Genomic DNA, 27317 nt, shown 5'->3' with positions numbered 1-27317 from the left:
TAAGCGGCTGTTCTCCAATGCGCTAAGCGGCTGTTCTCCATTGCGCTAAGCGGCTGTTCTCCATTGCGCTAAGCGGCTGTTCTCCAATGCGCTAAGCGGCTGTTCTCCAATGCGCTAAGCGGCTGTTCTCCAATGCGCTAAGCGGCTGTTCTCCATTGCGCTAAGCGGCTGTTCTCCATTGCGCTAAGCGGCTGTTCTCCATTGCGCTAAGCGGCTGTTCTCCAATGCGCTAAGCGGCTGTGCTTAGCACGTTGACGAGCTGACGAGCTGCGCCCCTCCGTTAATGGTCTTGCCCGGTCCCCTCCAGAAATCGAACCCTGGATTCCTGCATGGTAGCCTCTCACCTTACCAACCGGGCTACCCAGCCACTAGAAGTACGTTATTGCCGAAACTCGGGATTGAACCAAGGACCTCTAGATCTTCGGTCTAGCGCTCTCCCAGCTGAGCTATTTCCAGTTAGAGCTGCATTTGGTGTTGACTTGACCATATCAGACTGTTACTGTGTGTTTTAATGTCATCACTGAAATCCAGCAGGAAGCCTCGGTGAGAACCGTGAGGAAACATTACTTAACTCCTGAAGTGGCTGAAAGTTTTACTGATATTTTTAACCAATCTTCTGCTAATTCCATGGTTGATTATTGTAATGACAGACTTCAGTCTTCCACAGATGCAGTGGCTCCCTTCAAGACAATATTAAGAACCACTCCTAAAACGGCATGAAAGACTGACGATATGAAGCGTCTGAAATAGATGACAGGTAGAAGAAATTAACAATTCATGAGGACATTTTGAAAGAACAACTCAACATTTACAAAAAGTCAATTCAACAGGCCAGAACTTCCTTTTTTCCAAAATCATTTTAGAAAACAATCCAAAATTTCTTTTAAAAACAATTGATATTTTAGTAAACAAAGACTTCAACAAGTCCTCCATGCCATCATCTAATGCTGCATGTGAGGACTTTACAGACCACTTCATGGGTCAAATCAATGCTAGAAGATCAAACATTTCATCCGTGCAATACACTGGTTTTAACAGACCTCCAGCATTGTTTTTACCGGAAGAAACACTGGGGAGTTTTGTCCTGCTTGATGCGGAGATGCTGGGTCGAGTTGTATCCCAAGTAAACACTACAACCTGCCTTTTAGATCCCATTCCCACTTCACTTTTTAAAACATTTGATGGATTCTTTGAGTCAGAGCTTTTAAACATGGTTAACTGCTCTCTTCAGACGGTGGTGAGGCCCCTTCTGAAGAAGAGTCACTTAGATCCAAATACTCTACCATATCCAACTTACTGTTTTTAAGTTAAATGATAGAAAAAAATAAGTGTCGCTAATCAACTCAAGAGTTTTTAAAAGTCAGGTTTTAGGACCAACCACAGAACAGAGAGGGTTCTTTTAAATATCATTAATGATCTTAGATTAAACTAAGACTCACAGAAACTCTGTTCTGGTGCTGCTGGATCCTAGTGCCACATTTGATCCAGTGGATCACCAGATTCTAGTCTAGTGGATCTCTCTGGAAATGCTCTGAAGTGGTTTTACTCTTACCTTACAGACTGTGGTGGACCGAGCAGTAGAAGGCAAGGACAGCAAACAATTTAATCAAAAATATTTAAATTTATTTTTCAAAATGTGTAAATGGGCAAAAATGGGCCCTTAAAAGAGGTCAAAGCAACAAAGTTAACTCAAGTTTTTAAATGTAACAGAGGACAACTGAACAGACAGACCAACATAATTAAACTGACCTTCCTAATTGAAAACACAAGGGAACATATATAGTGGCTGATCAAACCAACTAGACACACAAGGGGGAACTTAAAAAAGACTAAGACAAAATACAGAGAACAAACTAAACTAATGTCCATCCTATAGTAAATTAACATACACAATGAATGAAACTAAGGACCATCAAAATGGAAACTAAAGTAAAGAAACACAAAAAGAGTTCCTTGTCCACTGGGTGATGGTTGAGTCCAATTAGCTGCCTGCTGAATATAAGGCCTCTTCTGACTGGCATGTATTCTTGTGTCAGGCCTGACTCGATTGTTCCAGCAGCAGATGGCAGCAATGGTTCCCTTTAGCACTGGTGACTCAAAGCATAACATCAAATTAATAAAGCAAATTATAATAAAGTAAACTGAAAAATGTTAATAAATTTTATGATCAAATGTGTTATTTTTGAAAAAGAAATCTAAAAGTATATGCAAACAAATAAAGTGAACAGATATATGTAGGGTGTGGTGCAGGAGGTTACTGCCCTGATGGTGTGGCAGCGTAGGCAGCCATCACACAGACCAACACTTTTATGTAAGTATGGATACATGCTCTTCAAGAATCCATGAAATAAGTTGTGGGGTTCCCCAAGGAACGATTTTAGGTCCACTACTTTTTAACTTTTATACGTTTCCTTGGTGATGTTGTCATCAGGAGACACAGCGTTGACTTTCACATCTATGCTGATGATACACAGCTTTACAGCGCCGTGTCTCCTGATGAACGTCTAAATACTCTTTACACTCTTGATGGCGTTTCCGTCACGGTGGGAAGACATGGAAGACGGCTGCAGCTTCCCTGAAGCCGTGGAAGCTGGGAACCGGCGTGGAAGAGGAACAAACACGCGTTCACAGATTCAAGGTTATTTTATTTACACTTTAGAGTTCTATAAAACAGAAGAAAAACAATCCCCTCTTTGAGAGTAACAGGAGTCGAACTGCAGAACAACAGCAACGTTTCAGAAGCACAAACTCTTTTTCTGTGGAATAGGATTCAGGTCAAACAGTCAACACCATGGATCACCTGACCGCCCGCCCCGCCCACGGCTTAAATACTGTATCAAAGACACGAACACAACATCAGTCTGAGAGCAGGACAGCCATGTACTGTACATCTATACATGTATGTATGTACACCCCACATCCCCTGATCCCCCCCCCCCAACCTGCTTCATTCACATTTCACAAGAATAGCCATTAAAGCGCAACTAGAGTACAAAAGTCACCAAAATATCTAGAATGAAGAGCTACCAGCTGCTTTCCGCTCCTTCCTTTAGCCAGGAGAACGTGCACATCACGTGCACAGCTGAAGGCCTGTCCTGTGGTCTGAGAACATTGCACATGAGGGGGAGGGGGGCGAACAGGAGGGCATGCTGTCGCAGGAAGATGAGTTCAAAACTCCGCCTTCGCTTCACACAACAACAACAACAACACAACATGCAACAACACCAAGGAGCAGGAGCACCTACAGTCCCGTTTCCCCTCCACCGTGCCATACATTCGTCGTTTCAGGGTACACTCATATACGCACAGAGGTACATGTATATAGATTTCTCTAACTCCATTTATTGCACACCATCGGCTCACAAAAAAACAAACATTTGGGCACTTTTTGCGTTTCAACAAACAGCAGCATTTAGTTATAAAAGTTGGTTCAGATGAGAGCACAGCAGATGAACAGCATGACGCACACACACAAGGACACACCGTCGTCTCTTCTGTATGTTTGGGACGTTGTGCAGCCAGAGATTAGGTCCATTTACTAAGGCGGGGCTCTGGGACGCACAACGCCGTACAGTGTTTTCAGGGGTAGTGTGGGCCAACAATGATTATCTTCCTTTGATCATGTGCTATTTCTGATTGCCACTGCAAGTCCCCAATGAAATCACAAACATTTGGTCCTGGAGGACAAAGCTGGATTTGTACCTGAATCACGAAACGAGGGTAAATGGCACGACGTTTTGTAAAACAACAACACAAAAACGGAACAATGGCACCCACTCCAAGGCTAAGGTGCAGCATCTACCGTCACCTACGACCCTGTACGCCGGCGGGAAACGTCATGGACCCCTTCCATGTGCATCACAAACATCTACCTGCACAGCTGATTGGCACAAAACGGGTTACAGGAGCTGGAGGGTTCAACCATCGCCATCTGAGAGTCAAGCGGACGGCGGTTCAACGCTTCACCCTTCCTTTCACTCAAGCATCAGCTGACTTCAGCTTCATGACCTTTGAGACCAGGGCACATCGGACACCGTTTAGACCTGGACTTAAGCGAAGCTCTTTTGGCGTTTCTGCAGCACCTCCAGCTAAATTGGGCTATTTTGTAGGGGTGCCCCATTGTCCGGACCTCGTGAGGTCATCCTGTGACCTCACGAGGTCACAGGGAGAATTTGAACTTTGAGGTTTTAAAACTTCAAATAAACATGTTAACAGTTCATGGAGAAATGATGGCTTGTTTCTAGAAAATACACTAGAAATATGACTTCTTCTTTTGAAACATACAAAAATGTCTCATAAGAAAAAGCAAATAGTCCTCAGGGCAGTTCTTTTTCCCCCAATAAAACGTCAATCCTCAGCAGTTTTCGTGGGGAATCATTGGTGGTGAATACTCAGCTGGTGCATGAAGAAAGGACCACAGTCCTTCCAGTGTTCTGATTGCCAACAAAAACACAGCACTGATGCTCTTCCTGCTGCTGCAGCTCTGCCCATCAGGAAGAACCTGAGAGATGGCAGCTCTACAAGTGAGGTGAAGCCCCGCATGATTCTGTTTGGAGAATATTCTCAACTTCCTGTCTGCCCGCCGCTTTTGATCCGCCCTTAGCGCAGCGAAGAACATCGTCGCCTTGGAAACAAGAGGCGACACATCAGAGAAAGCCTCGATTATAAGGTGCTATTAATCACGTGATTGAAGCAAAAGTCGACTTTACTCGTCTGGGGTTTTTCGGTTATTTTGGAACGACTCGTCATTGCAGGCGGTTTTGGTAGACGGGACAAAACCGAGACGTTAAAACTAAACAGCAGAGACGTTTTTCATGCCGACGCCCAACCGCTCCTCCAACTATTCTGGACATCTTGATTTGCTTCCAGCTCAAACACATAAGCTGGTATACAAACCAAATGAAGGTGAAACTTTCAATAAAAACATCATCATGTCTTTCAGTTATAAACTAAGTAGAGGGAGTTTTTAAAATCGGAATAAAAAATACTGAAGTTTTAAAGGAAAATGTGATTTTTTTGAAACCCAGCTCTGCTGACTCTGAATGTTAGCTTATTTTAGTATCTGGTGGACAAAAGTCAAAGCCTTCCTAAGTGGCACCTGCCTAGGTTGGACACGGTCTGTGTTCAGGTCTACATCGTCCATCCTCTGCCCCAGCCACACACTGCACTGGCTGCACACGTTCACGCACACACCACCACTTCAGTCCGGCCGAGCAGCTTCATGCTGCTGCGCTGAAACCTTTCAGACTGAACCACAGAACACAGGAACACAAACGTAAGGGTTCACCCCAGTGACTGACGGACACTTGGAAGATCCTCCAACCTGAAACTCCACAAACACTGCTGTTTGGAACTCATTCAGCTGCTGATGGGACAGAGAATCTAACACTGAAACTGTCACAGTCACATTGTATTGTTGCAGAGAGCATTTAGGAATCCACACACATGTCCACTCAAAGTTAAAAAGCGGTTAGAAACAGGAGTCACGGCACCAGCGTCTTCAGGAAACACTCTGTGGATAAATCTTCAAGTTTTCCATGTCTAAAAATGAAATGTGTTGATCATAGAAACGCACACACGTCTGGCACTTCATGTTTCACGACACCCAACAGCAGATCTACAGTACAAGCTTTTGCAGAACTGATACCGGACACAACAGGGCTGGCCGTCAGCCACGGCACCAAAGTAAGAACACAGTTTCTGTCCATAGACGGGGCTCGCCGCTCAGTCTGCAGACTCCGTCTGTCAACTTCCATGTCTGCTGTAAGGGTGAACACTCAGGCACTTTCCAAAGAAGAGCAAGGCTTGGAATTACCAGACCCCATTTGTTCAGCCACAGTCAGTGCTGCCTTCAGGTCTTATGGGAAAAAGAACAGCCGTCCTGCTGTCCAGAGTCTCAGTGAAATAAGTGCTTCAGATTCCAGAAGACCTCCGCCAGTGGAGGCGTGTCCACGTCCAGAGGGTCTCCCCGTTCAACAGATAATCCCACATGACGGGACTGTGCTAACAGCAAGCAGAAGACTAGAATCACTCGATGGTGATGGAAGCCACATCCTTGCTGTGAGAGTGCAGATCCTCCTCAGACTCCTCCGGGGAGCTGCCTGCTGCGCCCTCATCCAGCTTGGTCTCCACCGCCATGCCCGCCGTCCCGGCTGCGTGCGCCTTGAGGACAGCCGAGGCCTCCAGAGGATCCAGGGCTTCGGGTGAGCGGAAACCGGAGGAAGTCTCGCTGATCTGCGTGGAGGACGAGACCTGGGAGATGACGGGCAGCTGGACAGAGGAGGAGGATGAGGTGGCAGTGGAGGTAGCGGCGGAGGAGCTGCCTGGGAAGGCGTGGTGATGCTGAGACTCCTCCAGTTCATACTGGACTCCCAGCGCCTCCTCCTCCTCCTGTACCTGGCTCAGGTAGTCGGGCACGAGGAAATCACTGCAAAGAGCCAGAGAGCCGGTTGAGATCAGCGTCCTTTAAGCTGCATGCAGACAAACTCTACAACACCAACATTCAGTCACAGGTGACCAACACAACGTCTGTGTGGGTCTGACACAACACAAGCAACAACGGTTAATTCAGAAGAAACAGTTTTAAGGAGGAACCAAACGGTTCCAACAATCAGACCTGAGACTACAAGAACATTTTTGTGTCATTTCAAAACTCTCCACCAAAATGTCTTCAGTTTTACAAATATACATCGATAATTCCCTGAAACCTTTGAGTCGGGCTCATTTGCTGGCAGCACTGTCAAAAACACTCCACTACCATCACACTGTACTGATATTAGACGGATGAACGATAACATCCACACGTCTTCAGATCCACTGAAAAACAGGTTTGTTATCGGCCAAGCAGAAACCATGTCCCAGAATGTAATCCTCTTCCTCTGAGAGTAAAGATCTGCTGCTGCTGTAATGAGATTACTGAATCTGATCCGCTCATCTGTTCTGAAAGTTGATATTTTAACTGTTTGTTTGGAGTGTTTGCCTTAGACACGTGCTAAAGGTCTAGCCCAGTCCTCCATGGCTTGGCCTTGTTGTCTCTCATTGGTGGAACCGATCTGGTTTAAGACCCTGAGGGACTGGGATTGGACTCCAAGCTCTGGTTTGTTCAGTCGTGTGTGTGAAAGGGACCGCTATCTTTCAATGATCAATGTGTAAGAGGATTGAAATGAAAAACTTTCCCTAAAGACCAAAACAATGGAGGAGTTTCAGACAACAACCTCTAGGTTCACGAAGCTAGGGGGTCAGCGGTGACGCCTGAACAGCACACGCTTTTTGACCTACCGTAACTCTTCAACCGTTTACACAATCAGCATGTTATAACTGATTATGATAATAAAAGAGGCTTTGCACTGATATGCAACACATTACCATGTGAAGTCCTGCATAAAGACACAAAGACACTTTTACCTGTGACAGAATCTACTGGAAATATGCTAACGCCATCAGTGGTTGAAGAGTTGCAGTAGACAGAAGAATGTAAACACTGAGTGGAACTAAATCTCTGGTGTTAAAGGGTTAAAGCTTCCAGCTCTGACAAACTGAATCGAAACCTTTTTGGAGTGTGGTATCTGTACGCCTGACAGACCTGCTGAGGGTGTTTGAAGCGGTCACAATTTCTAGCAAACCTTTCCACCACTACAAATAAATAAAGCTTAGCGTTTTTTTGTAGAGTTGAATCTGAGTCAACAATTACGGAAACCACCGATTTGAAGTAGAAGCTGAGAGCAGTTAGGTGGTTTTACGAGCGGACCGGTTCTGACTGAGGCAGCAAAGGATTTTCCCCTCTGTGATGACCTCAGACAGAGATCTTCTGCTGTAAAGAGCACGAGGAGTCAAAGAGCCACGGTCCAGACCTGTGAAGCCTTTACTTGACCAAGCAGTGGAAAAATCCGGGCCATAAAAGCCTCCACTGACTTTATGAAGACAAGGCGTTCTGCTGACAAACGCCAAAAGCTTCTGACGATTGGGTCGGCACACAATGTTCCCAATGAAACGGGGAGAACGGCACGTGGACTACCGGTAAGTCAACTGTCCGCTGAGGAACTACATCCTGTAGCATTAAGTGAGGTGTCTCCTGCTCTCAGGTGGATTACCACTAAAAGAACAGTCTGACCTCATCAAAGGCACAGAGAGGATCTCTGCTACTGACACTGTAAGATACAGGGGTCCCTCCAAATACCACAGGTCTCCTTTTGTAGACTTGCTGACGTGCAAAGCACAACTTTGCAGGTTTTTTATTTTAGTTTTTTTAATGGGCGTGCTGTTGATCTTGTCGATCGGTCTTTTGGTGCACAGAGACCCAGTACTTATATAAACCTTCAGATGCTGTCTGTAGTCCTGGACTTTTTCTGTACAAAGGTTTGAACTCAGAGTTTAAACAAGAGGAGTGTGTGACAGTGTTCATCATTGTCTGAGAAAAGTGTTGAAAGTGTGTAGTGAGGGCTTTGACAGCCTGAAAACATCTGTAATCTCATTTTGCAGATTTCATCCATTGCGGGTTATTTATGGAACGTACCACCCGGGGTTAAAAGAGGGGAACACTGTATTCTTTTTTTTCCACAAAGGACTTCATGAGTAGTCTAAATGTGAAAAAATATTGTATTTCCTGCAAAAGGCACAAACATTAGTGTTGTTGAAGCATCATCACAGGGCCCCTCTACAGCTAACAGCTTTGTGTTGAAGTTAGAACTGTACCGGTTACACATGAACCCCTAAGAGGTGGCGGCCATAGACAGTTCCACCCAATTTATGAACTCTGAGACAAATCAATGACGTCTACAAAGGGACACTGGTTGTTGAGAAAGATCGGGGACCACAGATAAATAGTCGCTTGTGAACAGGTGGTGGTTTGATGGAGAAAGACCCACAGCATAAAACATTCATTCATCATCTAAGCCTGGAGCTGACAGGACAGAGGAGACCGCCAAACAAGCAGTCTCATAGTCCTCCATGTGTCATTTACCTGAACCGGACCAGGATGGTTTCATTTCATTAAATGACAGTGCAGTTTCCCAGCAGATACATTCAACAGAGTTCATGAACACCACAACTGAGCAGTGAAAACAATAGTCATCAATACAACAACACAAAGTCAGGACGCAGTCAAGTATTGGCAGAAGAATCTGCACTAACGGTTCGGATGCAGGTGAGATCTAAGGAAATAATGGGCTCAGCGCCCCCAGACTCCTCACCTGCTCTGGAAGTAGTTTGCTAGCTCGGATGCCTCATGGTTCAGACTCCTCAGGTGTACAATTAAATTGCCAGAGTTGGTGAACATGGCGCCGCATGTTTTGCACTCATAAATCCGCGGCTTGCGGATTATGTGTCGGGAGACCCTCATGTGGTGCTTATATTCACCGAAGGACGTGAATGTGGCGCTACAAATCTGGCACCGGAAACAGCGTTTACCTTCGTGCTTCAGCCGATGCATCTTTAGGGAGTAGGCCCGAGTGAACTTTTTCCCACAGCGGTCGCATTGGAAGGGCTTAATGCCTGCAGGGGGGAGGGACAAGAACACAACGGCACACAGGGACAAAATGTCATCCTCCACATTTTTACTATGGCCTTCATCACTAACACTGTCTCATTTGGATAACACACACACACACAAACACAAAAACAACGGACCATTTCTGCTCATTTTTGGCACATTTATTGTCATCTCGTGACTCAATCTTGCAGCAAATTCAAAAAATGTTTGGAACCACTGATAATATTAAAATCATTTTCTTTTGGATTTTTAAAATAGTTTTATGTTTGATACTTTTTATTTTTGTAAATAAATATATTAAAATGGTGGTGCTGTGGTGCAGAGGCAGAGCGGTCAACTTGTCATTGAAATGTTTTGCAAGGTTTGAATCCCTGTCTGCATTTCCATGTACCGAAGTGTCCTTGAGCAAGACACTGAACCCACATTGCTCCTGGTGGGTGTTTGGCAGCGCAGCCGCCATCGGTGTGTGAATGGGACTGTGACTGTACAGCACTTAGAGAGGGTGGTAAAGAGCTACACAAGAACACGCAGTTTACCATTTAAGTGTTCTGATTACTATAACTATCAATCAATGAATTATTATTTATTTTTTATGCAACAAGGACAAGTACACTGAAATTGAAAGTATTCTTCATTTTTGTACTTGTGAGCTATTCAAACAAAGCTTTTTTTTCATTTGGTAACAGTTCTAGGTTTATATCTTTTCTTTATTCAAGTTTTCTTCAAATTTAAAGATCTGTATATGTACTTTTTTGTTTTCTCTTAAATTTACAACGTGCACCATATTTTTCAGAGCATATGTCGCATTTTTTTGCATAGTTGGGGGGGGGGGGGGGTGACGTATGTGTGACTTTAAGGATAAATAGCAACAACCTCTAGAGGGCACTGAAGACTAGACTAGACAAAACAGCCATTATACATACAGGACCATAAATATTTGGACAGAGACACATTCTTTCTCATTTTGTTTCTGTACATTACCACAGTGAATTTTAAATAAAACAACTCAGATGCCATTGAAGTGCAGAATTTCAGCTTTTATTCCATGGGTTGAACAAAAAGATTGTATAAAAATGTGAAAACTAAAGCATTTTTTAAACACAATCCCTTCATTTCGTGGGCTCCTAAGTCATTGGACAAATGACTTCCATGCTATTGCATGGGCAGGTGTGGGCGATTCCCTTGTTATGTCATTATGAGTGAAGCAAATAAAAGGCCTGGAGTTGATTAGAGGACTCGTGCTTGCATTTTGAAGATGTTGCTGTGAACAGACAACATGCGGTCAAAGGAGCTCTCCATGCAGGTGAAAGGAGCCATCATTAAGCTGAGAAAACAGAAAAAAACATGCCAGAAATCGCTACAGTATTAGGAGTGGCAACATCAACAGTGTGGTCCATCCGGAGAAAGAAAGAAAGCACTGATGAACTCAGAAACGCAAAAAGACCTGGACGTCCACGGAAGACAACAGTGGTGGATGATGGCAGAATCATTTCCATGAAGAGGAACCCGTTCACAACAGCCAACCAAGTGAACAACACTCTCCAGGAGGTAGGCGTATCAATATCCAAGTCTACCATAAAAAGAAGAATGCATGAAAGTAGATACAGAGGGTTCACTGCAAGATGCAAGCCACTCATAAACCTCAAATATAGGAAGGCTAGATTGGACTTTGCTAAAAAGCATCTAAAAAAGGCAGCACAGTTCTGGAAAAACATTCTTTGGACAGATGAAACCAAAATCATCCTCTACCAGAATGATGGGAAAAGAAAAGTATGGAGAAGGCGTGGAGAAGCTCATGATCCAAAGCACACTACATCATCAGTAAAACACGGTGGAGGCAGTGTGATGGTCTGGGCCTGCATGGCTGCTAGTGGCACTGGGACACTAGTGTTTATTGATGACGTGACACAGGACAGAAGCAGCCCAATGAATTCTGAGGTGTTCAGAGACAAACTGTCTGCACAGATCCAGGTGAATGCAGCCAAACTGATTGGACGGCGTTTCATAATCCAGATGGACAACGACCCAAAACATACAGCCAAAGCAACTCAGGAGTTTATTAAAGCAAAGAAGTGGAATATTCTTGAATGGCCAAGTCAGTCACCTGATCTTAACCCAATTGAGCAGCATTTCACTTGTTGAAGACTAAACTTCAGACAGAAAGGTCCACAAACAAACAGCAACTGAAAGCCGCTGCAGTAAAGGCCTGGCAGAGCAATCAGAAGGAGAAAACCAGCATCTGGTGATGTCCATGAGTTCAAGACTTCAGGCTGTCATTGCCAACAAAGGCTTTTAACCAAATATTAGGAATGACCATTTTGTTTTCAGTTATTTCATTTGTCCAATTACCTATGAGCCCATGAAATGAAGGGATTGTGTTTAAAAAATGCTTTAGTTTTTCACATTTTTATGCTATCTTTTTGTTCAACCCATAGAATAAAAGCTGAAAGTCTGCACGTCAATGGCCTCCGAGTTGTTTTATTTAAAATTCACTGTGGTAATGGACAGAAACTAAATTAAAATAGAGGGAAATTCCACAGTGGGATTCTCCAATGTGGTGGTGAATGCAGACTGATAGAAAAACACAGCAGATTTTCAGTGTTTGGTAGTGACACATAAGAAGAAACTGATTTAGTTAATTGAATCTAATGTTTAGTCGACGTGTTAACATGTTCTTTATGGTTGTCTGAATAATTGTTCTGGTACTTTTGAGCATTTAACAGTTTTCAAATGTTCACTTTTTCTTCCATTTATAATCTGTCTTTTCGTTCACCTTAAGCTGATCCTGATTTGACCTCATTGAAGTGTTTTATCGTCGCTGCAAGTACCAGTAAAACAACATTTAAGGTGTTCTGTACTTGTTGCAAGGACAACAGTGTGACAGTGTGTGTATGTAAGTGTGCATGTATGCAAGCAGAAGTTCTGTTCCGAAGTTCCCTAAAGTCATTGGAAAGTGTGCTAAACATTGTTCGGCACATTGACCCCTGCACCGACCTCCTTAAACACCAGAGCCAATCCGGATCCTTTTCACACACCCTCTAAATGATTCTTCCAGGTCCTGCAGTAAGCACAGACCGCGTGGACGTCTCACCTACCCGAGTGTATGAGCATGTGCTGCTTTAGGTTCTGAATGCGTGTGAATCGGACCCCGCAGGTTGGGCACTGAAAAGGCCGGTCAGGGCCGTTGGTGCCGGGCCGAGCAGACGGGCTTATGTACAGGTGATATGGATACTGAATCCCTTCCAACCTGAAACACAAACACATGGGAGACGTTTGAGAGGCCGTCCCCTCCTGAACGGAGACACAGCAGTCTGAATGATGAGGGGGCGTGAGGGTCTGGCTCGGTTTCCGCTAAATGGAGAAATACATCTGAGCGTAACTGAGCTCAACAAAGGGTTGAGGCTGATGTGGAAAAGTCTGATCAGTTTTATAGTTTTTCAGCTGGAGGCAGCGACAGCTCAAATCCAGCGTCACCTCGGTATGACGCGTCATCGGAGCAGCCGTGGCTCGCGGCGCCCGTCACCAACTTCCTGTCTGCATGCTCTGACGAGTCCTCTGTACCTCTCATCATCCTCTGCGTGTCCTCCAGCGTTAGAGGTGCCCTGCATCGACGGTAAGCCCTCCGACACACCCTCATCCATCGAACCTGCAGGGGGAAACAGATGAGTCACCATGGCGACGTGGGGAAGAAACCCTCCAACAGGTCATCTTAGAACAGGATCAGAGGAACACCACCGCTTTTGAAAGCTGCTCACTCAACCGGGCCTTTTATTATGCTTTTGTTAAAAAACACCTGGAAAAACGTCAACAATCAAGAGTTTTCCACTAAAAGATATACATTTTAAACCTGTATAGATGTGTGCTCTAGGCAAAAAGGGGGATCTCCCACTGAAGCCACCAGAGGAAAATATTACACCTCCTGCCTGGAACTCTGAAAATAAAAGATGTGTCTTTGTCAGTCAATAACATTTCCTGCCAAAACGGCAGGTTTACGATGAGCTCAGCCTTTGTGGCACATGGCTGGTCGTCATGGTAACAAATATTGTTCCGTTTAGAGGGGCAGTTTTTCTTTTTTCACGATGTGAATAAGAGGAGTTCGGGAAGTCTTGTGGCGCTGCTTCAGGAATCTGACAGCAGGGAGAAAACAGTCAGGAAGAGAATGCGCCGTCATTTCGATGCTGCGTAGAGCTCTGTCAATTAAATCAACCTGATCTCTGAACATCGTCCGTGTCTTTCATGCACTGATTGTATATAAAATATTCAGATATACAGTCACCGCTTGCAGGAGGCTAAAAACCTTTGGCAGTAGCTCCTCCCACATGAGGGAGGAGCGTTAGGATTATAAACACTTTTTTGGACAAATGTCCAGCAGAGAATTAGACGCACATCAAAAGAGAAGCGGCGAACACAATTTGACGTTTGAATTGCGTTCGGTCAGACGGCAGCATTAAGGCCCGTACACACCGGGACGAATATTCGCCAGGCGTTATTCGCCAGCGTTTTTCGTCACGTTTTTTGTGTTCACACCCAGGCGATTTTCGCTGACGATGAGTGGAGTGAACATGCAATTTCATTCCCTGACATTAGATGGCGCTTAATGTAAAACAGAAATACTCCTGTACACAAGGTGGCGCTGCGCAACTTTACGCTTCTTAAAGTCGCTTTTCACTCAGAAGAAGATAGCAAGTATTTACGCGCTTGTCAGAATCAAACAAAGAAAACATGAATATTTCAAGCACCAGTTGCTCCAACTGGTGCTTGGTTCGGGGATATTTTAGAATGTCCGTCATTATTTCTTCGCGGCTGTGTAGACGCTACTTGACGTCTATCTTCTTCGCTGGTATGTGTGCTCAGCAAGGCAGTTTTGTGTTTGAGCGCCCCCAAGTTGTGTTTTACTGTAACTTCAGAAGCTCCAGACACGTGAGCAAAAGCGCCGTTCTCATTGGTCGAGTAGATTTCGACGCGACGCGTCGAAAAAAAAAAACGAACCCGAGGCGTTTTTTTTTTCGACGCTTTAACGCCTGGCGTTTTTTCGCGTCGGTGTGCACACTCTCATTGGTGCCCTTTGTTTAGTCACGAGGCGTTAAACGTCGGCGAAAATCGCCGGCGAAATTCGTCCCGGTGTGAACAGGCCTTTAGAGTAAGCTAGGAGTACATGAAGGAGCGAACGTGAAGCCTCTTTCTCATGGGGAGCCAAATCCACGTTTGGTCCAAAGCAGAATCTGGTGAGCTTCAAAACCCGTCAGACCAAGAGGACCAGGCCAGCCACACGGGGACTAATGCACCCACAGATCAAAGAGGTGAAATAAGCAAACATGTGGTTTTATAAAGCCATAAAAGGGCGAGGCAGATGTATGCTTCCTATCCTCCACCATCACCACACACAGCATACCCACACTGACAGCTGATGAGGTCTGAATGACTGGATCGCATTTGCATAATCAGCAGCTAACCTTAAAAGACTTGCAGGCAGGGTTCAAACAAGAGAGAAAAGTGTAAAAATGTTCTCGTCCGTCAGAGAAACGAGTGTGGAGAGGGCTTTTATAGCCTTAATCTCTAATAAAGTGGACCACAACGGGGACTACACCTTTCTCAGGTCATTTTTAAAACATAAAGAGAGACCACATAGCAGGAACTCTCATAATATTTACAATTAAAAAGAAATAGGAAATTATTATTCCAAAATACTGCATTAATCTAGAAGCAATTGTTTGGAAGCTCAACATATATGAGAGAAATGACCAACATGAACAGCCAAGTTTAGGTCTTGGAGCTTTTGGTTAAATGTCAATGTGTGAGCAAATGGACATTGTGTGGGACAGAGTGAGGACACATGAGGAAGAGGCCCACCTATAGAGGAAGACTGTGGACTGATGAGGAGCTCTTCCTGGACCTGCTCACTGCCGGGCACCGTCTGCTGGTCGCTCAGCGAGCTCTGGGAGGCGCTGACAGGCTGCGACGATGCCTCCTGGACCTCCTCATCACTCAGACGCTCCACCTTCACGCGTACGTCCTCCTCCTCCGCTGCTGTGGGTGAGGACACCGCTTTGGCGCTCTCGCAAGACAGGAAGTCAGTCAGCCGGCGGCTGACCACCACCTCTGAGCCGGCGGAGGTGCCCTGCTCCAGACAGCGGGGGCTTTCCAAGTGCTTGGACTTGTCAGAGTGGAACCTGCGGTCGATGCCAAAGGGGAAAGTCCAGGGAAAGGCGAGGGAAGACTCCACGGGCTGTGCTGTGCCGTCTGAAAAAGACGGCGACGGGTTGGGGATCTGCGGGGATGTGGTCACCATCTGTGCGGTGCACTTGAGCGGACTCTCGGGTGACGCCATGGTCACAAAGCTTTTGCGTTTCCGCCGCGACTCGCGGCAAACGGGAACGTTTCTCTCCATCACGCTGCAATCCGAGGAAACGGGCGACACGCTGCCGTCCAGAGGCGTGAGGGCGCAGTTCGATGAGGCGCTCTCTGGCGCGGACTCGTGCGGCTTCTCTGCGGTGATGTTGTTGTTGTTGTTGCTGTTGTTGGACGAGCTCCACAGGATGCTGGACTTCATGAACTCGGAGCACGTGCTGGCCACCGCGAACATCTGCATGTAGCTGGCAGCTGCCAGGACGTCGATGATGTTCTCCGTGCTGATGGAGAGGGTGGAGGTGTACGCGTACTCCAGCAGCGGCGCAAACCCGCTGACGGTCACGTGATGAAGGTCCAACACAAACTTGTCCTCCTCGTCGGGCCGGCCCACCAGCTTGGAGCGGAAAAACTCACTGCAGCAGGCCAGGACCACCTTGTGAGCCAGGAAGAGCTTGTCCTGGACCCTGATGGTGACGTCACACAGGTGCCCCTCGTTCCGCAGGGCGTTGAGCTTCTCCAGCATCTCCTGGCTGTGGGAGGCAGAACTGTGGGTGAAGGTTTTGGCCCCCATGCTGGAGTCTGGGCACGAATGACGACTCCTGCAGAGAGGACAAAAGAAGAAAACCCTGTCAGGTCCTAGGAGGCCATGCAGAAAGGGTTTGGTAGAAATCAGGGGCTGCCAAAATATAAATCCTCAACTACGTCTACCATCCAACCCGCCAGCGTTTTGGGATTGTTTTAGGAAAACTCTGTCTTAGTCACTTGCACCAGTACAGGTGGAGGGTGGAAGATGGGTGTGGACGCATCTGAAGGGGTGTGTCTGGCATTTTGCATGTGGCTCATAAGGCCACCTTAAGGGTTTATGAAAATAGAACATACCATTGTCATGCATGTGTTAAGCGTATGGTGAAGTATTTGTAAGAATAATGTAAGTTCCACGCACCTATGACACACGACGGAGTCATGACGGCGGAGCCGTTTTTACAGCACTGTAGTCGTTAGGGAGGTGCATGTACTGACTCCTGACTGCCCGCAAACGCTGCCCACATGGGGCGTCTGTAGGATACCCACACACACTACGCTCTGTCAAATGCCCTCATTCCCAACGGTCGACTTGAACAACTCCAACAAAACTGACGAGCCCCCTGCAGGGTTCAGGTGGGGGGGGGGGGACACAACACGCCAGCGTTTCACCTACGTCACCTTACGTGCTGTTTAAGTGTTTGCAATGACCTGTAGTGTGGTGTGGAGTGTGGAGTGGTGGAGGATCTACAGGCCACTGCCCATTTCCTGCCCACAGACGGCCCGTCTCCACCCATAAGGGCAGTTGAGGCATTAGCTGGGTGTGCACGGCCGTTCCTGCACAGCACTATTCAAACCCCAGAGAACCTGCTTGTTAGTTCGTCTTCTTCTCCTTAGAGTCTCCATCTTGGCCGCGTTTCTTTGTTTTCTAGCAACTACCAGTGAAATTCTTCCCGTTTGCCTGGAAAATGCCAGCTGATAAAACTGACTGCTTTTTAAAAATGGAATAACAATTGGAGAGGAAAAAATGTTTGCTTTTGGCTTCTCATTTTACAGCGAGTCCCCCCACCAAAAAAGTCCATAAATGAGGAAATTATGAAGAAGAAAACTTTTTAAAAAGTCAAGAAGCTATAGAGGAAATCCCTGCTGAACTGTTGAGACTTTGAAGGATCTCTCAAGCAGAAAGTAGAAGGACAAAAGCCAAAAAGTGAAGTTGCTCTTAAAGCTGCTCTGTGTGCTGAAAAATCCTCAAAAGTGAACCGTTTGTTAGGAAGAATCCAATACTCTGGTCTTTATGATGCCAACATCTTTGGAACGTCCTGTGAAACCCAAACAACAACTCAGAAAGGGTTCATAGATTCATGGATAACTGGTCAAATAAAAAGCTTTTCTGAAAGCTCAGTAAAAGAAAAGGACTCTCTACAAAGTTTCAACAATGTCCTAATTTATCTGATATCACACAGATCCAAATTGCTAAAATCTTGACAAAGTTGAAATGTACTGAAAACAAGTTTTGATCTTCATACTTTGACTTTCACACAAACTCAAAGCTCAGCCGTCACGGAATCTGAAGTGAAATCGAAGGTAACTTTTCACTGAAAACACCCAAACAGTCCAGCCCGTCTTGGAGGGTGAAACTCTGAGTGAAAGACGGGAAAATTCCAGCTTACGTAACCCCAATCAAAGCAGATGTGCAGCCACGTGGGGGCCAGCGCGCTGCAGGACACTCAGCAGCTGTCAGAGACCTGCTTTCTCCAGATCCAGCGCAGAGCCGAGGGGCGCTCGCAGGGGAACGGTCCACAGCCACCCAGGACCAGAAAAGACCCACTGAACTGAAACGATCAGTCGGAGGGTTGGGGATCTGAGCCGGCCCGGCCCGATCGATTGGCTCTTTGTGATCACAGAGAGGCTGGATATTAAAATGAAAGCAAACAGACCCAACAAAAGAAATACGCAAGATCTTTCAAACTGATTACAAATACTTCCAAGAGGAAAATCCACCAACATTTCTCTGGTGATCATGTGACCTGCCAACGGATTCTGTTTTAGTTTAGAAAATATGAATTCATGATCAGTCACTTCATAGTTAAACAACTAACAAATCAAAAATGTCAAACTGCTTCATGAAATCTACTGGTGGAGTTTTCTCTAAAGTTTCAAAAGCTCATCGTTCCCAGCCGTCTCTTCATCGCGATTATGCCAGTTTGAGCCAAACTCTGGGTTGTTTACTAGGACATAGTGGCTGCAGGAGTTCATTAGGGATTCACCTCTGAGTTCTGGGCAGGACCGTTGTCATGGAGAGCATGACTGTAAGCCATGAGCTAGGAGAAAACAGCCCATGACACCAACTTTGAAACCAGACCAGAGCTGCACTGGGGGAATGTTTCCTGCAATTTACTTTTTTTTTACTTTAAATGCTAATTTTATTAAAGATATTGAGAGTTGGGTTTTCTCTGAACCTATATGAAAGCTGAATGAAAGTTAATTGCTCATCCTAGAACATCCTAGAACCAGGTCAAGGGCAAATAATATTCAAACAAAGAACTTTTTAACACAGAAGAGCTGCAGCATCATCTGTGCTCCCGTCTGAGAATACGGATCAGAGACAGAAACAAAAAGGGCTTTTCACAAACAGAGGCCACCAAAGCAGATGCATTTGAAGAAGAGCGCTGGGATTGACATCAGGGAAAGCGATGGCTGGAAATGAGCCATTTGTAACGGATTCTAATGCAGTTTGAGCTAAAAAATCTCAATGTGACTTGGAAACACATATCATACTGCAATAGATGTGTGTAGGTCCGCTCTCCCTCTCAGCAAAAGCCCCAGTAAATCAATGCAGCGGAAAACCTGGGTGCACCTAAAGTTCTGTTCACTACTCACTATCTTCAGAGTTTCCCCTTTGATGTAACATTCGTCTTTCCAGCAGATCTGGTATAATTGTTACAGCTCAAAATAATAACTTATTCAAATCAGTGCTTGTATCCCCCACTTTCTCACCTCTCTTCATTTTACTCTCTTCCACTCCCCCCCTCACATTCTTTCCCACTCCCTCCCCACACACATTAAATGCAACAAATAAATAAAAAATATTAAAGTAACAAAAAGGGGTTTAAACAAATCTACACTCTGGTTTTTAGAAGTTCTATAACCTCTTTTTGTGATAGTAAACCCTGTCCAACACAAAAGGCTTTCAGCTCTAATCTGTTTGCTCAGCTGTTGGACAGAACAAATTAAAACATTTAAAAAAAGCAGGGTGGACTTCAGTTGGTAGTGATGAACGGATGATGTGCGTTTTAATTCACAAAGATGCCAAGTAGGCCTGCACAATATAACGCAAGTTTATCGTTATCGCGACATCAAGCTGTGCAATATGCAGATCGCAAAAGACGGTGAAAATTGCAATAAATGATAACCTTAAATGTGCTAAAAAATCTTCTGGCAGCTCGAAGTATTTAATGAATGAAATAAATCCATTTATGCATTAGACCAATCAGATGGACGCCTTCACGTTGTTGACCAACCGGATGGAGCCCTTTTATCTTAGATGGTCGTCTCCTACGTGGACGAAGGTCATTTGGAGTACAATTTTCAAACTGTTGGAATGAAATGGGAATTATGTTTTTGGTTGTTTTGCTATTTATTCATAAGTGCACACACGTGTGTTGGGGGTGTGTGTTGATTCTTCTGCTCTCCAGCTGCACACGAGTTTCACCTGTGCTCTCTGGTACAGACGTCTTCTCAGAATATTATATATTATTGCGCAGTAATAAACAGACTGCAAACACTTTGTCACCTTTCTGGTAGCCATGAAGCCTGATATCCATGAAGAACGCGGGGCAGGAGGCTCCGCCTCTGTTCATACAGACACGTAACTCTGCGCTGCACAAAATAGTTCCCAAACAAAACATGTAGTGATATTCATGGAAATCTAACAGTGCGCGTTCATGTTTGGTGTTACAGAGAAGAAGAACAGTAATAACCCCTCCCCAAAAACAAAATCCTCCGGCGGGCGGTGGTGTCGTTCACTCAAGAATAGGGATGGATGGATACTGCTTATCGATCCGGTATTTTAACAGTACTCTTATCGATACTTTTTGAGGACGAAAAATAAACAAATAAATAACAATTAAGAACATTAAGTGTTTTATTTCCTCATTGTGCAACAGCATTGTTTTTTTAACAAAACATTTTACTTTATACTTGCGGGGCTGGAATCATAAGCGGTGAGTCTAAGCCCCGCCCCCGCCTCTCTCCCGCTTCATATGGTCATCGTAGCAGCAAGGTGACAGGATAGTGGGGGCGTCCTGACGCAAATTTAACTCATTTTACGTGGAAATAGGTGGTCTTAGTCTAGGGGATAAAAGGAATTTTTTTGGGGCGCTCACGCGTCCCCTACGAGATCGCCACTGACTCTGCCAGCGTTCACACCTGCAGACACGCCCCCCTCCGTGTGATTATGCTGCTCCCTTCCTTCTACCTGCTCGGTACTACCTGCAATGTTAAACCCACCACGACACTCTGAGAACATGATGGTTATATTACAAAAATACAGAGAGCCGCAGCATTTTGGACCGTTAAGCCCTTTCCGCCATCGTATAACTTTGGTAGCGTGCCTGAGCGCGCGCCCCGCATACTCTCTAAACAACAGGCCCGCCCCCCGTGCACACAAATAGACAGACAGACCTGTCCTCTTCAGCCAGAATAGCGAAATTAATATAATCATTAATTAAAGGAAAATTGACTGACTTGTAGAGTTAAATATCTTGTGGGACACAAAAAAACGACTTTTTCAGTACCGATAGCAGAACCGTTCAGGTCAGATCTTAACGATACTGCGGTCTTAAAGAATGTGGCCCCGGGGCTCATTCAATACCGGGGCTCGGTACCCATCCCTACTCAAGAATGCACGCAGCTTGTAATGGAAGTGAATGATTAGAACGCAGTAAATTTGTCGTATTTCCTTGCGAGACGGAAACTTCTGTTGTAGAATCAGGTGCCGCGGTTACATGGGCAGAATATCTTGATCGGATCAATGGTCGGGCTAAAATTCACCCGTGCACATGGGATCAGAAAACCTTTTTCCGATTAGAACAAACGTTCCCATGGCTCACACTTTCGGTCGGAATGAATCATTTGGGCATGCGCAGTAGTGTAAAATCAACCGGATGAGGAAATAGGTCCCGTTCTAAACAAAACAGCTGCCACAGACATTTATTTTATGCAGCAGCTCGGTAATATACGAGACGATCTTCCAAACGTGCTTTTATTAATGTCATGAATAGTATGAAGCGCCTGTTCGCTCATCCTTTTATTTAATCCGTGTGATCAGTGCTGGAAGAAGGGTTAGGACAGGCTAACACGGGCTAACAACATTAGACTGATGGACACAAAATCCAGGACCATGAAACGCTGCAATCTGCATCTTGGCTGCACGTAAATGTCTGGGAATAACATCAGTCTTCATTTTGTCAGGACACAACTGGAAACAAATTCACGTGATTTTTTGAACAGTTTCTAAGGACTGAGTGACATTTATTTCTGCTTCCCCAAAGCCGCTGTGTGTGCTGGCGGTTCCTCCTGAGTCCTGCAGCCGCTAACCCAGAGCGGCAGGACGGCTCGCAGTCTGAATTCTCCCACACATAACAAAACAAAAAAAACGCACACATAACAAAGGATCCTCCTCCCATCAGACACGAAGTTATTAATCCAGCTGTTCTGCTCACTCGGGTGCCGGTGGACCGAGTGAGCGTCGGGGGGCACGAAGCACTCCTTCCATGCATCTCCCTCGTGAGGGGTGTAAGAGAGGGGAGAGCCAGCGGGGCGAGAGCCAGCGGGGCGAGAGCCAGCGGGGCGAGAGCCAGCGGGGCGAGAGCGGAGCGGCGCTTTACACGGGGCATCTGCAGAGCAGCTGGTCGGTCCCGTTTGAGCTCCAAAGCTTTCTCTCAGCGCAACACCGTCTATGCGTGACGTAAACCAGAGCAGTAGTGACACACGATCGGAATGACCGTTTACATGCTCCACGTTTGGATAAACGATCGGTATAACCCACCTATCTCAATCGGAGATTCCGAACGGCGCGTTTACATGACGCATTTTCTTTCCGATCAGGCGTTCTTTCAGATTACTTTTGCCCATGTAAACGCGGCTAATGAGGATGTGTGTGTGCTGCTGAAACCGCGCACACGTGTGTGTGTAAGAAGAGGGAGCCGCGTGCAGCGTAGGTAGTGAAGGAGAACAGTAATAAAAGGTTTCTCCCAGAAACCCTTGAAGTCTGAACACAGGACCAACAGAAAAAGTAAATTATCAGCAAAGATGAACGTGTTTAAGTGTTTATTATAGTTCCAATCACGCACCATATGCAGAACTTTCAAAAAAAAAGAAAATTGTGTGGTGATGCGGTTATCGTCACACCCCGAGGTTTGTGCGTTGTTTATCCCTCTAAACTTGCAGAATGAAGATTATAACGTACACTAAAACAACTACAACTATGGAGTGTTTTTCATGAATAAAATGAGACTAAAGTTCAGTTTACTGAAACAATGATTTTGTTTTAAAATACAGTTGACAATATAATTAAAAGTAAAATGAATATAAAATTATAAATGCTGTATTACAAAAATCTCGTGTTCAAGACTGTGATGTCATTTGACAGTTTGCTGTCATGGCGGAGAAACTACACTAGAACACGCATGTAAAAATGTCATTGGGAGGTTTTTCTATGTTCTTACTATAATTGAAGAAGACTGGAAAACACATCTGTTAGAAACACTGGTTAGTTTATGTTTCCAGCGTTCATTCATTCATCTTCTGCCGTTTTATCCCTTTGGGGTCACGGGGGTCACAGAGCCTATCCCGGTGTGGGCGAAAGCAGGGAACACCTGGACAGGTCGCCAGTCTGTCGCAGGGCCCCATTCATACTCACGCCTATGGACAATTAGTGAATGCACCAAGCATGTTTTTGGACAGTGGACAGCCAGAAAGGTCCCCCATTGGTGTTCTGTTTCAAGTCCCCCCAGCCTGGACTTGAACCGGGGGCCTTGCTGCTGTGAGTCAAGAGCGCTACCCACTGAGCCACCGTTTCCAGTGTGTAAGTCGTTCCATTTGTATTTAGGAGCTGCTGTGTCTTCGTTTACCACCTTTTGGTCATCTTTCTACTGAGACTAGTCAGCAAAACATTGGGGCTGGAAACCCCTTAGAGAACATTCAAAGCCACAATGACCTGTATGTTTCGCTTACAGCAGGAAAACTCCTGAGTGTGATAATGTTTAATATGATAAATATCTCTTTCTTTCAAAATCTGTTTTTCTCTGTCATGTTTTGTTGATTCTGATCCCCTGTTCAAAATGTGTATTTAATGGAGTTTATTATTTTAATCTTTATACATCCAGTCAAAAGACATGCATAGAGCAACCATTCCAACATAATATATTTAATAGTAAGAAGTTTGATCTGGGAATCGAATTGGAACCATAAACAGACCTCAAAGCAGAAAAATTAAACCATTGCTGCCAACCTGAGATGACATTTCAGGCTCATTTTTAAGAATAGCCCATTTCTGGCATGATTGGAGGATTTTAGTATTGGGCATGAAAGCATATCTATTTTTAGTGACTTGATAAATATTTAATACAAAACCCATATGCAGGAAATCAATAACCAGCAGATAGGCCAATTATGAAAAAATATAGGATCAAAAAATGACAAAGCTAGAGATAGCAAATAATTGTAAGAGTGAATCAATATAAAGTAATTTAAGTTAAACTTCTAGCATTTTGTTTAGTTGTATTACATTTTTCTGTCCCACATTGTTGCTCTACTGTTCCTAAAGTCATTGGAGGCTCCATGGTTCTGATGTGTCAGACCAGCTGCTTCTTCTCTGTGTCGGCTTTTTATGTTCTCCTGTTGCCCATGAGGGTTCCACCAATCACCCTGCTGTCTTTCCACAGTCCAAACCATTGACTGTACATGAGAACTGGACTGAGTGACCCCTCCCCCTGGCTGTCCAAACAGGAAGTACCCCCTGGCTCCCACAGATTTCTATACACATAAACAGCTGTCACTTATTCTATTGGTCAGAATAACCATTTCTGCTCTGTTACTTTTTATTTTAAACATGTTCTTGCTAATCCTAATTTTGTCATTTTATTATTCCAAGTTATAAATTGGCCAATCAGATGCTTCAATAAAAAGTAGGTGGTCTCATGTTGAACATTCAAAGTGTTTGACAGATTCTGCCGAGCCAGTTCCATGTGTGAGGGGTGTGGCCTTCAGACACGCTCATTCCTGATTGGTGAAAGTAGTTGCCATAGAAATGATGATGACTCAGGCTGACTCACAGAAATCACTGCTTATTGATGACGTCTGGTTCCTTTATTTTGCTGTCCATATCACAGAAAACGGCGACTGAATTGACTTTGTCTCGTTGGAACTGAAAGCAAGTCATTTTCTGGGGGTGACGTCACACTAGCTCAGTTCAGTTCTTATGAACAGCCAATGATTGAAATACGTTTCATACGTTTTTTGGGTGACTCCAACTTGCCCCTATAGGGAATGTGTGTACATATCTCTATAATTGGTCCTATGATGGACTGATCGTCTGCTGGGTGTCATGGTGGCTGGAGGCAGCTCCTTCTCCCATCTGACTTTACACGGTGGAGCGAGTGTAGATGGTGGATGGACAACAGCCTTAATTACACTTATAAACCACTATACAATTATGTGAATTCCTTACAGGAACTTCCAGGCCATCCAATAGCTACTCTCTCTCTCTTAGGAGTTGGTCACAGTGGAAACTACAGCAACAACAACACTACCTCACACAGGAAGTCAGGCAACAGTCAAACCCCTGGCTGTCAAAATAAGAGACAAACTCTAGTGTTAGAACTCAGATGAATTGTTCCACTGCACCAAAGCCTTCAAATTGAAAAGATAAAACAATTGTCACCGACCTAAACTTGTTCGATTATTGCAAAGTATTAAATAAAGCTAAATGTTGTCGTTATTCACCTCTGTTTGTTTAGTACCTTTGTTTATGTCGGATGTCCTAGATTTACTTTATATTTTTTATGACGAAGAAAACACTTAAAAATGCTCCTCATCACGGAGTCCTGGTTAGCTATCGTGTGATAATTAGGTAACGATATTATCGCCGGGATGTGGCTGAACAGTTTTAGCCGGGAATGAGGCGAGCACAGACAGGCTAGCTGCTGCTAGCTAGTTTAAGCTAACGCTGGCTGACGCAGCAGGGCGCCACGGCTCCGCGCATCCCGCCTGTTCACCGCACCGACCTCACAAACCCCCGATGACGGTCCAAACAGCAGGCTAAGGCTGATAACGAGCACCGCACGGGGAGGGCTTACGTTCAAGCGCGAAGTTTGGAGCAGCGGCCGGGCCTCGGGTGTCCAGTGGCTCCGCGGACAATGATCATCAGCGGGGGAAGCAGCGGCGTGGCTCCGCTGCGCTAGCTCACATTCCCCGCTCCCTTCCTGCGGATGCCAGCCGTCCGGCGGCCTCGAGACGGCGTTAGTCACCGTTCACGACCACCTGCATCACAAGGCGGTTGACCCCCAACCTGGAAAGAATCTGGTCCCTGTCCTTTGTGCGCTCCGACAGTCTGTTTTTACTCCCACAATGCACCGCGGAGCCCCTACAGTGCTGGCTGGAGGAAACCGGAAGTGCAACATTTGACAGCCTGCACAGCTAAAATGGACACAAACTTTTAGCACATTTACTGAGCTTTAATGACAACATATAGAAATGCTCATTGACGGTAATTTGAGCCAATGTTGTCCCATTTTAGCTCACAATACACTTGAGATTTACAACTGAGATTTATCAGAACTTCTCTTCAACTCAAGTGCTTGTTGTTTCCCTTTCAGCTTTTCCCATCAGGGGTCGCCACAGCGAACGAGTCGCACGGTAAACTTGGCAATGTTTTACACCGGATGCCCTTCCTGACGCAACCCTCTCAAAGCAACCGGGCACTTGGCAATGTTTTACACCGGATGCCCTTCCTGACGCAACCCTCTCAAAGCAACCGGGCTTGGGACAGGCACAGAAGTAGAGAAGGGAACAGGGAGCAGCCCGGAGTCGAACCCTGGTTTCACGGACGGAAGGCACCGCAAACCAGCACGAGCTAAACCGGCTCCCTCTTCAACTCAAGTGCAAAAAGTAAAAAATGTTTCTGCCATAGAATACTAGGTCAGGAATACTCCAGAAGACTAGTAGTTGGCTGGTGGTATGTTTACCACAACTGAATATATCACAGGGTGTGCATTTTTAATGAGCTTAACTTTTCCTCAGGTAATCACTCCTCACACCATGACACTCATCTGAAAGTCGCCTGTAACTCTTTGGTAACATGTTTCAGTAAGTCTGAGGATACTATAGGAATTGACATGAGATAATGGGACACAATGGAAATTGGCACAGTTAACTTGGCTCAGTACTTCATTTTCTGTGCTGTTGAAAAAATGTCTGCATAGCAGCGCCTCTTTTCCAGAGTAAAGGAAAACAAAACCAAGCATCAGAGTTTAGCAGAAAAGCCTGAGGTTGAGCTATTACAGATATTTGTTGTAGCTGCTGCTGTGGTAGCCTCCAGATGATATTTGTGAAACAGGCCGATGCTCCAGCAGAGACCATGGGCTTAAAGGACTGACCAAGTTTTTTGTTAATTAATTTATGTCTTTATGCAGAAAAAGAAAAAGAAGTGATAGAAAATGTTTTTTTTTCTGTAGTTCTAAATTGCAACTTCCTTTTTTTCTCTAATTGTTATTCCTCTTTTCTAGAAGAAAAATATCTTTAAATGGTCAGATATCATTTTATTTAGTCTGAAAAGTTCAATATTGTAAGGGGATTTATTCAAAATGAAGTGTCACATTTAGAGAGTAATACTGTCTTTATGACATAAGTGCTTATAAATGTGACTTTATGATCTTACTCACAGAACTCTTATAAATAG

The 27317-nt window shown here is 45.1% G+C and overlaps 1 protein-coding gene and 1 non-coding gene across 2 annotated transcripts; both read right to left on the bottom strand.

Annotated features, from left to right (window-relative positions):
* Positions 1-383: 383 nt before the first annotated feature.
* Positions 384-454, bottom strand: trnaf-gaa. Its single transcript has one exon. It is a non-coding gene; the product is annotated as a tRNA-Phe (tRNA).
* A 2170-nt stretch (positions 455-2624) lies between these two features.
* On the bottom strand, positions 2625-26114 carry zbtb44 (zinc finger and BTB domain containing 44). Its single transcript, XM_004076003.4, has 6 exons — positions 25717-26114; positions 15338-16434; positions 13049-13133; positions 12583-12734; positions 9189-9489; positions 2625-6427 (listed from the first exon to the last, which is right to left on the bottom strand). Exons 2-6 carry the CDS (start codon positions 16404-16406, stop codon positions 6028-6030), a joined length of 2007 nt encoding a protein of 668 aa, XP_004076051.1. The 5' UTR covers positions 16407-16434; positions 25717-26114; the 3' UTR covers positions 2625-6027.
* Positions 26115-27317: the final 1203 nt, after the last annotated feature.

This window comes from Oryzias latipes, chromosome 13 (assembly GCF_002234675.1).
Source record: "Oryzias latipes chromosome 13, ASM223467v1".
Classification (NCBI taxonomy): Eukaryota; Metazoa; Chordata; class Actinopteri; order Beloniformes; family Adrianichthyidae; genus Oryzias; species Oryzias latipes.
The sequence above is the reverse complement of the archived record's forward strand: the minus strand, read 5'-3'. Positions and strand labels throughout refer to the sequence as shown.

What these genes read in the sequence shown, in the direction of transcription:
- zbtb44 (XM_004076003.4), bottom strand. Translation starts at nt 16,406, where the DNA reads ATGGGGGCCAAAACCTTCACCCACAGTTCTGCCTCCCACAGCCAGGAG. An exon ending in GCACATGCTCATACACTCGG is followed by an intron (nt 9,490 to 12,582) that starts GTAGGTGAGACG and finishes TCCCCCCTGCAG; the next exon opens with GCATTAAGCCCTTCCAATGC. An exon ending in GCAAACTACTTCCAGAGCAG is followed by an intron (nt 6,428 to 9,188) that starts GTGAGGAGTCTG and finishes GGCTCTTTGCAG; the next exon opens with TGATTTCCTCGTGCCCGACT.